The following is a 14,220-nucleotide window of genomic DNA, read 5'->3' as shown; positions in this document are numbered from 1 at the left end:
GTACTAAATTGGTGGTGCAAGTATGAGCTATTCACAGCTGGAAAACCTTTTATCTGTCTCCATGCTTTTATATACTTTCTTGATATCTTTTGCCTGTTTAAGTTAATGCATTATTGTGGATGCACTTGACTTTCCTTAGTTTGTTATATATTTTCCTTGGTGAAGTCTTAAAGCAGAAAGTATTAAACCATTAGATTTTCTCCACTGTAAATAGATTAACTGTAAATGTGCATGTTTATTTTCAGGCACATAAGGTGGAAGTAGCTCTGGTAGATACTAGTGGTCCAGAAGATATCCACATCAATGATGTGTTAGAACGTGAAGGACTGGCACAGTTTATGACAAGCAGACAGCCACAGCCACCACCACCCCCAGTCCAAAGGGTAACTCTCTTGCAACAAATTCTGAAGTTTCGTAATAAGTAGAATTTTAATGATTTTTAACAATTATTGCCGTTTAATTTTTTTGAAGTTGCTGACTTTCTAACAGAGAAAGAATTTAGAATTATGTAACTCCATCACTAAACAATTAACACATTCTTTCTCTTACATTTTATTCAGTTTTCTGGAATAGTGATTTTCAGAATGATTGACTGCTCTTCACATGCAGAATTATACAGTTGTTGTGAATATAATGTTGAATTGACATTCTGTATGTTTATTTTCAATCATGTTATATAATCTATTATTAAAACAGCTCCAGTGTCTACTTTAGTTTTCTAGAACCTTTCACACTACAGCAGAAAGAAGAAACTACAAAATCAGAATTTATGCAGCATATGATTATCTAGCGCATCACATATACTATATCAGAATTCTTCGCTCCTATAACTCTTATGAATGCTCAAAACTTATTATTAAATATATCGATTTAAAGAAAAAAAAATTTGAGCTAGGCAAGTTCATACCAAGAAAGAAGGGAAATTACGTAAAAGTGAACTACTACGTATTATTCAAAACACACAGACTATTGGAATATTGACGATCAGAATAACTCTGTACCAATCCATAATGATATCAAGTGGCATACAAATAGAATTGGTACAACAGTCCTTAAAAATAAGAACTCACTTCCTTTCATATCTGGTCTGTACTTATAGTATTATGTCCACTAAACGTTCTTCCTCATTATCATTGCAGAGTTTGCATTTATAATTGAATAGCTAAATGGAAAAATGTCGGAAGCACCAAATTAAAATTTTACAGTAACAGAAAAAGAAATATTTATGCTTAGCATTGTAACGTTTTCTTACAACCTCCTAGATTTTACAGACTATATTTAAGGTTGCATTTCAATTTTCAATCAACAGAGTTCACACAGTATAATAAAGAGTACATGCAACATGTTTATATTAAAATATTGCAGTAGGAAATAAATTGTCTCTTGCAACATCTTTCTGTTTAGCCATTCAATTATTAATAAAATGCTGTGCAGAAAGTTGGAATATTTTCTTAAAGGAAAGGATTGCCTTAGATACTAACCTAGACAATACTTGCTGGGTGTATTCTACATATTATTCATAGAAAATTTCCATTAAATTGCATATTTTTACATATTAGCAGTAGCTTTGCTTCATACTAATAAAATGAATTATTTGTTAAGTTCTGAAATTTAAATTTTGGCATTCTTATTGAATATTGTATTGTAGTGTTCTACTTCTGATGAAGCATTAACAGTGTATTCGCAAGTTGAACAACTTCGTAACACATTTATTGAAATAATTATACCTAATGATCTGTTAAGTTATTTAAATAAACAACTTTTAAACTTGATTATGTTAATATTAAACTGAGATCATATTTCACATAGTAGCAGTAGTAATATATTTTATATCTTCGGCAGTTGGATGATCTCCATTTGTTGTTGAGCATCCTAGTAATATTTTGTCATTTTCAAATTGTTGATCCTTCTATCTTTCTTATATTAGGGTAGAAAGAAAGGTGGACCTTGTCGTGTTGCTTTATAGCTGACGTCTCAATAGGGCCTCCTCGGAGCACTTCCTCCTCCTCTCTCTCTCTCTCTCTCTTTTTTAATGTAAGAATGGAACAAGATGCGGGAGCAGTTCGTGTATCTCAGGATGACATCATTGACTGCGATGTTTGAATAGACATCTACCACTACGATGTTGTCTCCATCTCCGAGGAAAGAATGTCTTTATTATCGCAAATGTATGAAGAATTAAAAGCTTTATTAGACAAAGTGAAATTGCGGGAGTCCCAAGTTTCAGTGGGTAAACTGTTACCGCTTTATTAATCTAAAATTGTTACCTATTTTGAATCAAGACCAGTGTAGCAAATATAATGAAGTACAGAAGGACTTGAGAAAATAATTTGAGACCAGATTTAAGATTTGGATAGTTCTAATTTAAAATAATTGTGAATTTCTAAGATGTTTTGGTTATTGTTAATTATTGAAAACATTACGAAACATATTATTTAACTATTACTGTAATTAATATATTAATATTGACGTATCGTAAGAATACGTACCTTAACCAACAAGTTTAATTGTAATTTAATTATTATTCTTTAATTGAATTTTATTTTATTAGATATAGTATAAACTTACTACGCTATCTACATTTGCTCTCTGTAACAACTTTTATGTGTTGGCCTTGAGACGCCTGCTTTATAGTATGCAATGTGGAGATATAAATATGAATACTTCATGCAGGTGGGCTGCCAAACAATCATGTCCTATATGCAACAGGAGAGGGCTACTGCTTCACTGTGTGGGAATTCAGGAATTATGACACTGTCATTGACTATATTCTGCTATGATTTACCTGCACTGGCAAGTTATAGGGATTCTTGTAAATGAATTTTTTTTTGCTGTTTTTAATCAATCTCTTAGCTGAATAGAAGGAAATTTTACGATTAGTTGTATGTTTTATTCTTGGGTCTTTTTTTTTTCTAGGATATCTGTCCTCTCATTTCCTTCCAATCTACAATGTGGAAGTGTCCACTGCAAAGCAATTTGTTTTTGTAGTTGTGGTAATAGTTTTAATGACTGATGAATTTCACATAGTTTTAAAGAGCTGGCTGACTGCTGTTTGATAGTTTGAATGGCTGACAATGAGTTAATACAGATCTACGGCTTTCTTAAAATACTAGATTCGATATAGTAACTCATTGATTAAAGTTCTCGTTAACACTTTGTTAAAAACATAAAATTTACTTTGTCATACGTTAAAAGTGTTAAAATTGTTAAAAAAGGTATATACCTTCGACAGACGGCCCGTTTCGACGAAAAGTGTTAAAATTGTTAAAAAAGGTATATACCTTTGACAGACGGCCCGTTTCGACGCTATGTGTCGTCGTCTTCAGTGTCTCTTGAACCACTGGTGATTTTGACTCTGCGATGTGCAGTTGTCGATGGTGGGGGTGGGGGTGTGTTGCTCCTATGGTGGGGGTTGGCTGTTTGTATGTTATGATGTATTATGACGTCAAATAATGTGTGCGTATCGAACTGTAGTTGTGTGTTAAGTATATATTGTGGGTGTGCTATTGTATTTTTATATATTTCGTACTGTTCTAGGATGTTTAACTGTGAACTTTTTGGTGTGATGTGTAAAATTTCCATATCTGTTTCTATATTATTGTAGTCATGATTATTGTTGATAATGTGATCTGCATAATTTGATGTGATGTAAGGTTTGGTTATAGCTTTAGTATGTTCATTATATCTTGTGTGAAAGGATCTTCCTGTCTGTCCTATGTAAAAATGTGGGCAACTATTGCATTTTAATTTGTAAACTCCAGTTGAATTATATTTATTTGAATGTTTAGTGTGGTTATTTAAGTATTTCTGTGTTGTATTATTTGTTTTGTATGCAATTTTGTACTTTAGTTTTCTGAATGAAGTTGCAATTTTGTGGGTATTGGTATTGTGATATGTTAATGTTACGTATTTATTCTCGCGTGCTGTTTGTGTTGGTTTGTTCTGTTTTTGTTTTGCCTTTTTTATTAGTGTGTCTATTATGTTAGGGTTGTATCCATTGTCTTGTGCTATATATTTTATTGTGTTTAATTCTTCAGTGTAGTTGTCATTGTCCATTGGTATATTAATTAATCTGTGTGTCATTGTACGGAAAGCTGCATGTTTTTATTGTATGGGATGATTTGATGAATTGTGTATATGTGTTGTGGTTGTGATGGGTTTCCTGTATATTTTGAATTCGTGTCTGTTATTTGTTTTGGTTATGGCGATGTCTAAGAAGTTTATAGCTTGCTTATGTTCCATTTCTACTGTATACTTTAATTTGGGGTGTATTTTGTTGATTTGTTGATGTAGGTTTTCTATTTGTCTTTTGTTTCCATTATATAGGACTATTATGTCATCTACTTATCCATGCCAGTACATTATTTTCTCTGCGTGTTTGTTGTTGTCGGTGTTTAGTATGTGTGTTTGTTCTATGTTGTAAATAAAGATTTCAGCTAATATACTTGATATAGGTGAACCCATTGGTAATCCTTCAGTTTGTGTATAATATTTATTGTTATGTGTGAAATAATTTTGTTTAGTAATAATTTCTGTGATGTGTATAATTTCGTTAATGTGAGTCTGTGGTATGTTATTTTTGATAAGCATTTTCCGAAGTATTTCTAGTGTTTCTGTTACTGGTATGTTTGTATATAGATTTACGATGTCAAATGATGCTAATGTTGTATTGTGTGGAATGTGTTTGTGTTTTATTTTGTTAACTAGGTCTATGGTGTTGATTATTGTTGTTGTGTTTTCAAATTGTATACTATTTCTTATAATGTTGTCTATATATTTCGCTAATTTGTATGCTGGTGCATTTTTGTAGTTAACAAACCAACACAAACAACACGCGAGAATAAATATGTAACATTAACATATCACAATACCAATACCCACAAAATTGCAACTTCATTCAGAAAACTAAAGTACAAAATTGCATACAAAACAAATAATACAACACAGAAATACTTAAATAACCACACTAAACATTCAAATAAATATAATTCAACTGGAGTTTACAAATTAAAATGCAATAGTTGCCCACATTTTTACATAGGACAGACAGGAAGATCCTTTCACACAAGATATAATGAACATATTAAAGCTATAACCAAACCTTACATCACATCAAATTATGCAGATCACATTATCAACAATAATCATGACTACAATAATATAGAAACAGATATGGAAATTTTACACATCACACCAAAAAGTTCACAGTTAAACATCCTAGAACAGTACGAAATATATAAAAATACAATAGCACACCCACAATATATACTTAACACACAACTACAGTTCGATACACACACATTATTTGACGTCATAATACATCATAACATACAAACAGCCAACCCCCACCATAGGAGCAACACACCCCCACCCCCACCATCGACAACTGCACATCGCAGAGTCAAAATCACCAGTGGTTCAAGAGACACTGAAGAAGATGACACATAGCGTCGAAACAGGCCGTCTGTCGAAGGTAAACACTTTTTTAACAATTTTAACTCTTTTAACGTATGACAAAGTAAATTTTATATAGTGACTGTTTCAATGCTGATACTTTACCTTAACTAACTACTTTCGACGTGGTGTTCATCATCTTCTGAATTCTAGTAGGGTTCCACACTATCTTCCGGTCTCTTGTGTGGTATGTTTATGATTAGTAATGTTGTGTTGAAAAAGATGTTTGTTCTGAAATTCAATTGAGTATTGAGGGTGTTGTATGTGTTTTTGTATGTCTACAACACATCACAACCATACTAAATCACACAAAAATAATTCAACCTACACAGAACACATCACAAACTCCATCACAACTATGGCAGTGTAGAAACAGACATACAAATCCTACACATTGAACCAAGAAAAGCCAGGAACTCAACACACTAGAACAGTGGTCGTCACACTCACTGAAATGGGTAAAGTGTATGCGGTGCAAGGAATTATGCTCCATAGTGCAGAAGGGATAGGGAGACAGCATACCGCCAGCAGCCACGGTTGCACGCTGGTGCTGTAAGAGACTTGCAGGTAAGAGACACTAGCCCGAAAGTGCAGTGTGCTGATGACCGTTGCACTAGAACAAAATGAAATTTATAGATATACAAAAACACACACAACACGTCCTCAATACTCAACTGAATTTCAGAACACACCCTTTTCGACACACTATTATCAATCATAAACATATCCCACTAAGAAACCGGAAGATAATGTGGGGACATCCATTAGAATTCAGAAGATGATGAACATCACTTCGAAACTATTCAATTAAGGTAAAATACCTTTATAGTTTAATATGAACAGAGTGAAATTTATAAGTCATTTATTGAAATAACTTTATGGATCATTAGCGATAAGTAAGTGCTTTAAAAGAATGTAGTCTGAAATGAAGAATCAAGGAAAATACACTGACTGGCAAAAAAGTGGGTCATATCATAAAAACTGAATCATTGTCAATAAACCACCAATTTAGACAGAATATTATTAAATTTAATAAGTTTTATGGCTAGAGAAAGAAGTATTCAACATTTTTGGAGTTGAATACGATGTTAAGATGTCATAAAATGCCTTGCTACCCTTACGCATCAGACTATGTGCATTATGGTTTTACAAGACAGACCAATAATGAAACCTTTCAAGTTTTACAATTGTGCAGTGGCTGCTATTGATGAATTATTTATCAATGTGTAGCACATTTTCTGTCATATCTCTTATTCAAGAAGACATTGCAAAAGCTCTTGCATTAGTTGAGGGTGTATGAATCATTTGTTTTGTGACTAATGCCATCACTGTGTCTTTTGGAAGCATCCAACATGCTCTATGGCGATTCTGTGAGCTGGGTACCTACTACAGACATTGGAATCATGCCATGATAGGTCCACATTCACCAGAGATAACAGGTTTCAGGTTCTTCATATCTTACGATATTTCCACACGACCACAGTCCAAGCCAGAAATCGTCTCGAAACAGTGAGGAAGAGGAATGTTAGACCAAGACTCTGGGAAGCCAGTTCCACCTCAAGAAGACCTGCAGTTTCTCCATAGCTCACCCCCAGCACCAGGCAGCAAGATTATAGTTTGGGCATCAACACCAGAATTGGACTATGGACTAGTGTCAACAGTGCTGTTCACGAATGAGTCGCTGTTTTGCTTCCCCTCACCTGATGACAGAGATAGAGTATGGAGAAAGTATGGGGAGCGATATTCAGCTTGAAACTTCTCCAGACGAATGCTGTTTGGAGATGGCTGTGTCATGATATGGGGAGATATCAGTTTTGGAGCCCAAACAGAGCTTGTTTTCGTCGATGATGACACTCTGAATGCACACTGATACATGCAGACAATGTAATACCCTTCCTTAGTGAAAATTTCATCCTTATGCACGACACTGCCCAACCCTATGCTGCTTGCTGCATGACTGACTACCTTCGCAACATCAGGACTGACCAGCACGCAGCCCAGATTTAAATTCTGTTGAAAACCTGTGAGATATGCTCATCCAAAGTGTCCGACATTGCAACTTCGATGTCCTGAACGAAATGCAGGTAGCATTGTAGAAGTGGAATCTCATCCATCAGGAAACATTGCAAGACCTGGTGGTCAGCATGGCATGATGGAAAACATCATCGCCACTAGAGGTGGTTGTTTAGTCAACTGTCCGAAGACAGGTTTGGACCTCACATGTGATATCAAGAAGGCACCACTTATGAGGTAACTAGGCCAGGAGTTCCTTTCCCCTTCCATTGCATACATCTCTGACTAGCTACAAATTACATTAGTCAGATTTCAGATGCATACAAACAATATTATTGTTCTTCCTCTGATACATATTGTCAAATGAGGTGTACTGGCTGATAACAGATGTACATATCAGCCAGAACCTTAATCAGAAGACACTAGGAATGATAACTCACAATATTAGGGCAAGATACGTGCACAGTGGCAGTTTCAGTGGCATACTCAAGTGCTAATGCAAGTCATTGCCTCAATAACTTCATGAAATGCATTACTTGAAATTTTGCATAAATTACAATACTTTAGAACTTCAAAATAAATTGCAAACAAAAAACATTTTCATGATGGGAATGAAGTGCACAGGGTATATGTTTACTTCATTTTATAATATGCCTTTGTCAGAATGTAGAAAAATAAAGTAGAAGCTATAAAATTATTATAATTCTTTAAAATATTAGGTGATCCACTTTTTTTGCCGACGAGTGTAATTATAATTCGTTAATTATATTTATTTTAATTCTAACATTCGACACTAAACAGATCACTTAAGTTATATTAGATATGACTATTGTGATTATGGTTATTCCTAATAGAACATCATGATACATGTATAATTTTATTTCTATTATGTATTAAAAGTATCTATTATATTTCAGTAACTGGAAAATTGTATAGAATTTGACGTTATGTATAAGTTAAAAGATCACGATATATTGATTTATACTGTATATTTCAACTTTATGTTAGAGGATATTTGTATCTGTAAAATTCATACCTTAAAATTTTCGTTGTTTTTTTTTTATATAAAACTGTAAACTTCAAGTACGGTAATACTGGACTATTGACATTTTTAATGTATTAATTTTCTTTCGTGATTTGAGGAAGTAATGTGCATATATATGTGTCAATTAATGTGACATTTTATTATGAGTGGAATTCACAAATGATTAGTTGAAAGTGCCAAGTTTGACTTAAGGTTGTGGCAGAATCTTCCAATTATTACAATGCAGTCACTTATGAATGGATCGCACAGTCTGTGGAATAGTGTCATGCTTTTTGTTAGGAGCCCTGCATGTTTGCATCAGATGTTGGCTTTCATTTATTCAGTGCCTCACAGTAATATTATGTACTGTTAAGTTCATTAGAGCAGCGTTTCTCAAACTTTTTTTAAGTCAGAACAGTTCCGCGGACCACCTTGCTCTAGTTCCCTTCAAAAGCAAATTTATCATTTTTGTAGCATATTTTAATACCAGTATACTTATGTTTTGAAATATAATTAATTAAAATTGATTTAATTCAATTGATTTTATATTAGTGTTAACTAATTAAGTTAATGTTAATAGAAGAAAATTCATTTTCGTTTTTTTAATAATTGAAGGCTGTTAGAGTTTGGATAATCTTTAACTTAGATTAATGAGATGGATGAGCCTGCTGATTCTTGCACAGTTCTGTATTTGAATGTATGCTGGTAAGCTTAAGTCGGAGATTGTCACATACATCGAGTCGATTTCGGTACTTTGTTTTTATTAGAGTTAGTGATGAAAACCCTTTCTCACACAGATACGTAGAAGCGAACTGAATTATAATCTCTAAAGCACCATTGTACAGTTCACTATATTCTCTTTTCACTTATAATGAGGTCTAGAAATTAACCATACCTTCCGCTTGGAATTTCATTTTAAGTCCGGTGTCACTCGAGACTTCAATTAAGTTAACTGTTCTCTGTTTCACTAAATGAAAGTTTGTTATTTTAATATCGCAATGAAATGGATCACGAACCCATAAAAATTCGTCATATTTACTTGGAAAATAAATGTTATATTGTGACATGAGTTGTATTATTGGTGTGTGACGCACAGTCCGTGACCATTTTAATGTGCAGACTGGGTATTGGCAAAACTATTAAGAAAGTTATAACTACATGAAAAGGTTTGGTACTTTGATCCTCTGTTATGAATTCGGATGGTCCCTGGCTGGGTAACAAGCATGGCACTTAGATGTGCAGGGAAAAGATAGCGAGAAACACTATGTTCATAGTGCTTTAAATCTCTCTTTTGTTACTGAGAGTAGAGTGGGGTAATAAAATTCATAAAATGTCAGTACTGCGAGGAAAAAGTGAAAGGCGATTGCCATGTGTCATTTCTAAACTCTGAGATTTTCAGCTATAGCGTGATACGCAATTCGTTTGAATTTTATTTTTTCTAACGTTTTTTTTAAGGAGCACAAGGGCAGACTTCGAGGACCACAGGTGGTCCGCGGACCATAGTTTGAGAAACACTGCATTAGAGGATGTAGTGTTGGTTAGTAGATTTGGATACAGACTTTTTCAATACTGCTGTTAGCAAACTGACCGACTGTTGAAAAAAGTGCACAAAAATATTTAATTATGAGGAAACATAGTTCATGTTCACTTTTTATTGATATAATTTCAATATTTTTAGAAATAGATGGTGCTAAGATGATTAAGTGGTTGATTCTCGATGTCTTAGACTTTTGCTGTCATTTATGACTTTTTTTTATTTCCATTACTGAATTTCATTTCTGAACTGTAAGTGCAGTATTCTTTACCCCAAAGATAGGATAAGTAAAGATTGATGAAAAGCAGAATCTAATTTTGATTTGTGTGTGAAACAGTTGGTAAATTTTTACTGAAACCATCTCATTTAGGGGTAAGATTATTTTGTGTGCTATAGACTTACAAACTCTTCCAAATGAAGTTATGGTAAGGATTTGTGCAGTTTTCAGTCAGGTTTGAGCTCTTGTGGCAAGCATGGTAACTAAGCACTAGTTCAGTTAAAAATTGAAGACACTAGTGCAGATAAGTAACATTATGGTAAGATGGGATGTGTTGCCATGATTCAAGTTCTTATGTTCTGTTTGGTGAAATGGGTGATAAAATTCTGTGTTACTTGACGGATTATTTAAGAAATCATACAAATTCTCAATTCCTTTAATAGTGAGTCTTTGACAATATTGTAGTAAATAAATATAACGATAGAAGGTTTATTACTGTAAGCAGAAGTGGTAGTGGTAGTTGTAGTAGTAGTAGTAGTAGTAGTAGTAGTAGTAGTAGTAGTAGTATCTATATATATAATTTGAACTGGTAATGGAAATTGCGGGAAAACGGCTGAATGGATTTTAATAAATGACCCATCATTTTGAAGCTTGGAACCCAAAGTTTTTCAGAAAAATAGTAGTTTTCAGTGAAATATCAATTTTCCTACATTATTTTCCTGTTTTCCAAAATCCATCTTTCTTCAGTTTTGAGAACTAATTGCATTTCAGCACGGCCGTGATTTCAGAATAAAACAAAACACACACTACAATAAACAATAGCTATTACACGAACGCCATGACCTGCAGGATTGCTGACATATTTAGAGTTCAAATTCAATTGGTTATTAAAAACTTCAAGACTTGATAAAAGTAATTTACATGTCTGATTCTGTGGTGTGTAATTTTCTGAGTATAGCTGTGTATTGGATATTGAAATCTACAAAACTTGAGATGGTTTGATGACATTATTACCATTAGAAATGAAATTGCATTACAGTTAATGCCATGATGTGACTATTTTTCATTAATTATACATACTAATGCTATACTGATGATATAAAAGTGAAACATTTTGGGAATATATAAGTACGATATAGAGAATGTGTTAAATTAGATCTTCATTTCTGTAATTTACTGAGTGGCAGCTATTATATATATAAAACTACAAAACTTACGTAAGATAATAATATTGTTATTAAAAATCAAATATTTTTATAGTTATTAATCAAGTGAGGCTGGTGTAGATACTTCTATCCATCATTCTCTTCACTATTGGCTCGAGAGAGCGCAAAAATTACAGTTCCCAAGGAAAGAAGGTATTACTTACTGATAAAACAAGAGGCCTACAAAATTTTGTAGTCTCGCGATCATTTCAGCAAGATATCTTAGCAGGATAAAATGATTTTACCCTCTACATTTCAAGCTCTACATGCAGCAGCTATACCAAAATGCTATGTCTATTGTTCGAAAGCATAGCAAACTTGACTTTTACAATCCACAATGACCTGAAATAGCATTGCTTTACTCCCACATGAAAAACCCATTGATCGCTCTGACATTGTTACTTGCGTTTTCGCGTTGAAACTCAAGATACATAGGATACATTTGGTTCAAGAAAAAGTATTTGGCATAAAAACCATTGAGAGGAAGTATGTTTCATTATTATAGAAACACATAACTTTCAAAATGTCTGGTATTTTTTATTGAAAATAAATCTGAAAAATTTTTATTTGAACTTATAATGAACTTAGTTTGCAGCATTTGCTGCACAAGCCACTAGTTATTATTATTATTATTATTATTATTATTATTATTATTATTATTATCATCATCATTATTATTATTACTAAGAATTAGAAATTAAGTCTATTTTAGGAAGGTAAGAAATTACAAACAAATCTGGATACAGCATAATATAGGCTATACTAAGAATGGATGGGAAAAGAATCTCTCTACAAATTTTTAATTATTGACTCAGTGTAAAAAAAAAATTAAAAGACATTTAAAACATTTGATGATTTCATTTTGTATGCCGATATTGACCAGTTTGTCTAGAATAGTGAAGGATAATGATTACTACTACTGTTACTACTATGCTGCTACTACTACTATTACTACTGCTACTGCTGCTGATGCTGCTGCCGCCATCACTGCCACCGCCACCAAAGCTACCACTTCTAACCACAACCTTCAGTAATTTTTTTTCTGTGTACCGAATTTGGAAATATAATATACTAAATCCTCCACTACAGTTGTTTTAAATATACATATAGGTAGGTAGAATTTCTATTGTGAATGTTTTTGTGACTTTTGTGACCTAAAATCGGAATTCACATGTCTAATCCATTGTTTTTTCTCCACATTATAAAATTTAAGGACTTGTAATAAATATTTGATTTTGCTAAAACTTAATTGCATGGATGAATGTAATAATGATTAGAGACAGGCAAAATATGAATTTTCATATTCTAAACTATTCCTCCTAGCAGGTTGAAAACCAGTTATTTTTCAAGATTCACGATGTGTATAACGTAATTAACGCCAAAGTAATTGTCATATTTTTTTTAATATTCTCACAAAATGTTCATATTTAACAAAATTCTTAATATATATATATATATATTTTCGTATTTTGCATGTTCGTTCCCCTAACAGGTTGCTGATAGAGGAAACAGCCTCCAGATATGAAGAGTAGCTGCGACTATATTGAATAAGCAATCGCAGACAGCCAATAAGGGGTGGTCCTCCAGCTTGGGGGTTGGGCGAAGGGCTAACAACCCATCACTGTAAAAAGAGCTTGTTACGAAACTCCAACATAAGTCACTTAATGGAACTGATTTTTTGTTAACCTTTGGGGAGGCTGAGACGTATATGGGAGAATAATATTAAAATGGATTTGAGGGAGATGAGATATGATGCTAGGGATTGGATTAATCATGCTCAGGATAGGGACTGATGACGCCCTTGTGTGAGTGTGAAAATGAACCTTCGGGTTCTATAAAAGCCATCTAAGTAAGTAGTACTTACTTAAATGGCTTTCTAGATATTATGAGATAATAGAGATGTTATCCAGAGAACACTTGAAAAACCCAAGCCAGACATTCCACCAACATTCCGGAATCCCCAAGGGCAAGAAAAATCTCCAAATTCTCTTTTAGAGTCGTTTAACTTCTAGCTTCAGTGAATTCGAGAAGCCAAAATAAAATGAGTGATTGCATTTACACCTCTGTTCATTCTTTAAAATCCAGTGAGAGTGTTTTTAGTGTTGCCACCTACTTTTATACGTGTAAATTAATGTTTTAAACAGGTTTCAACCATCAGTTTTGCTATCTATTTAATTTCTCCTCTTTTTCCAACTACATGGTCTTTCTATTGTACAAAACAAATATTAACTGACAGGAGATGTAATCTTTTGCCAGAAAATATAGAAAAGTTATTTGTGTTGTATGTAACAAGTGTTGAGTAGAGCCAGTGTAAAGACTTTTTTTCTCACTCTCTTCAGTGTAAAAAATTGAGTTACCCAGTCCTTGTATTCGGGTAAGGATTTGATGATGCTGAAAAACTCGGTAATTATGCAGATTTTTTGTATTTTTTTTTGGTAGCATATTAAATATAGATAAAACTATCACTTAATATCTAAAGATTTATTTTGTAAATAATTGTGTAAACCTGTTCCAAATGGTTTAGGAACAAAGATATTTTAACAGTGAAATATTTATTTCATATTTTGGAAAAATTTTCTTCATATTGTGCTAGTCTCTAGCATTATTTTTCTATTACGTTTAGTGGACAGTAATATTGACATATAGATTTGACATTTCAGTAGGCACATATTTTCAGTAGTCTTTATTTTACTTGACAACTTTTCACAGGACAAATGGAAGAAAACTCAGGAATAGTACAGTAAAACCTCTATTATCCGTGGTAATGAAGGAG

General features: G+C 33.1%; 1 protein-coding gene across 5 annotated transcripts in view; it reads left to right on the top strand.

Moving 5' to 3' along the window:
- LOC138715434 (tudor domain-containing protein 5-like) overlaps positions 1–14,220 on the top strand; it is a 136,814-nt gene that overhangs the window by 46,064 nt on the left and 76,530 nt on the right. For 3 of the 5 annotated variants that reach the window (XM_069848336.1, XM_069848334.1, XM_069848335.1), the window contains exon 4: positions 246–383. The exons of 1 other annotated variant lie outside the window; for it this stretch is intronic. In XM_069848336.1, coding sequence (XP_069704437.1) covers positions 246–383 — 138 coding nt within the window. Of the gene's footprint in view, positions 1–245; positions 5,248–14,220 lie in introns of those variants that run through there. One more of the 5 variants, XM_069848332.1, reaches the window with a different exon arrangement.

This window comes from Periplaneta americana, chromosome 15 (genome assembly GCF_040183065.1).
Source record: "Periplaneta americana isolate PAMFEO1 chromosome 15, P.americana_PAMFEO1_priV1, whole genome shotgun sequence".
Taxonomy (NCBI): Eukaryota; Metazoa; Arthropoda; class Insecta; order Blattodea; family Blattidae; genus Periplaneta; species Periplaneta americana.
Note: the sequence above shows the minus strand (reverse complement) of the source record. Positions and strands in the feature narration are given on the sequence as shown.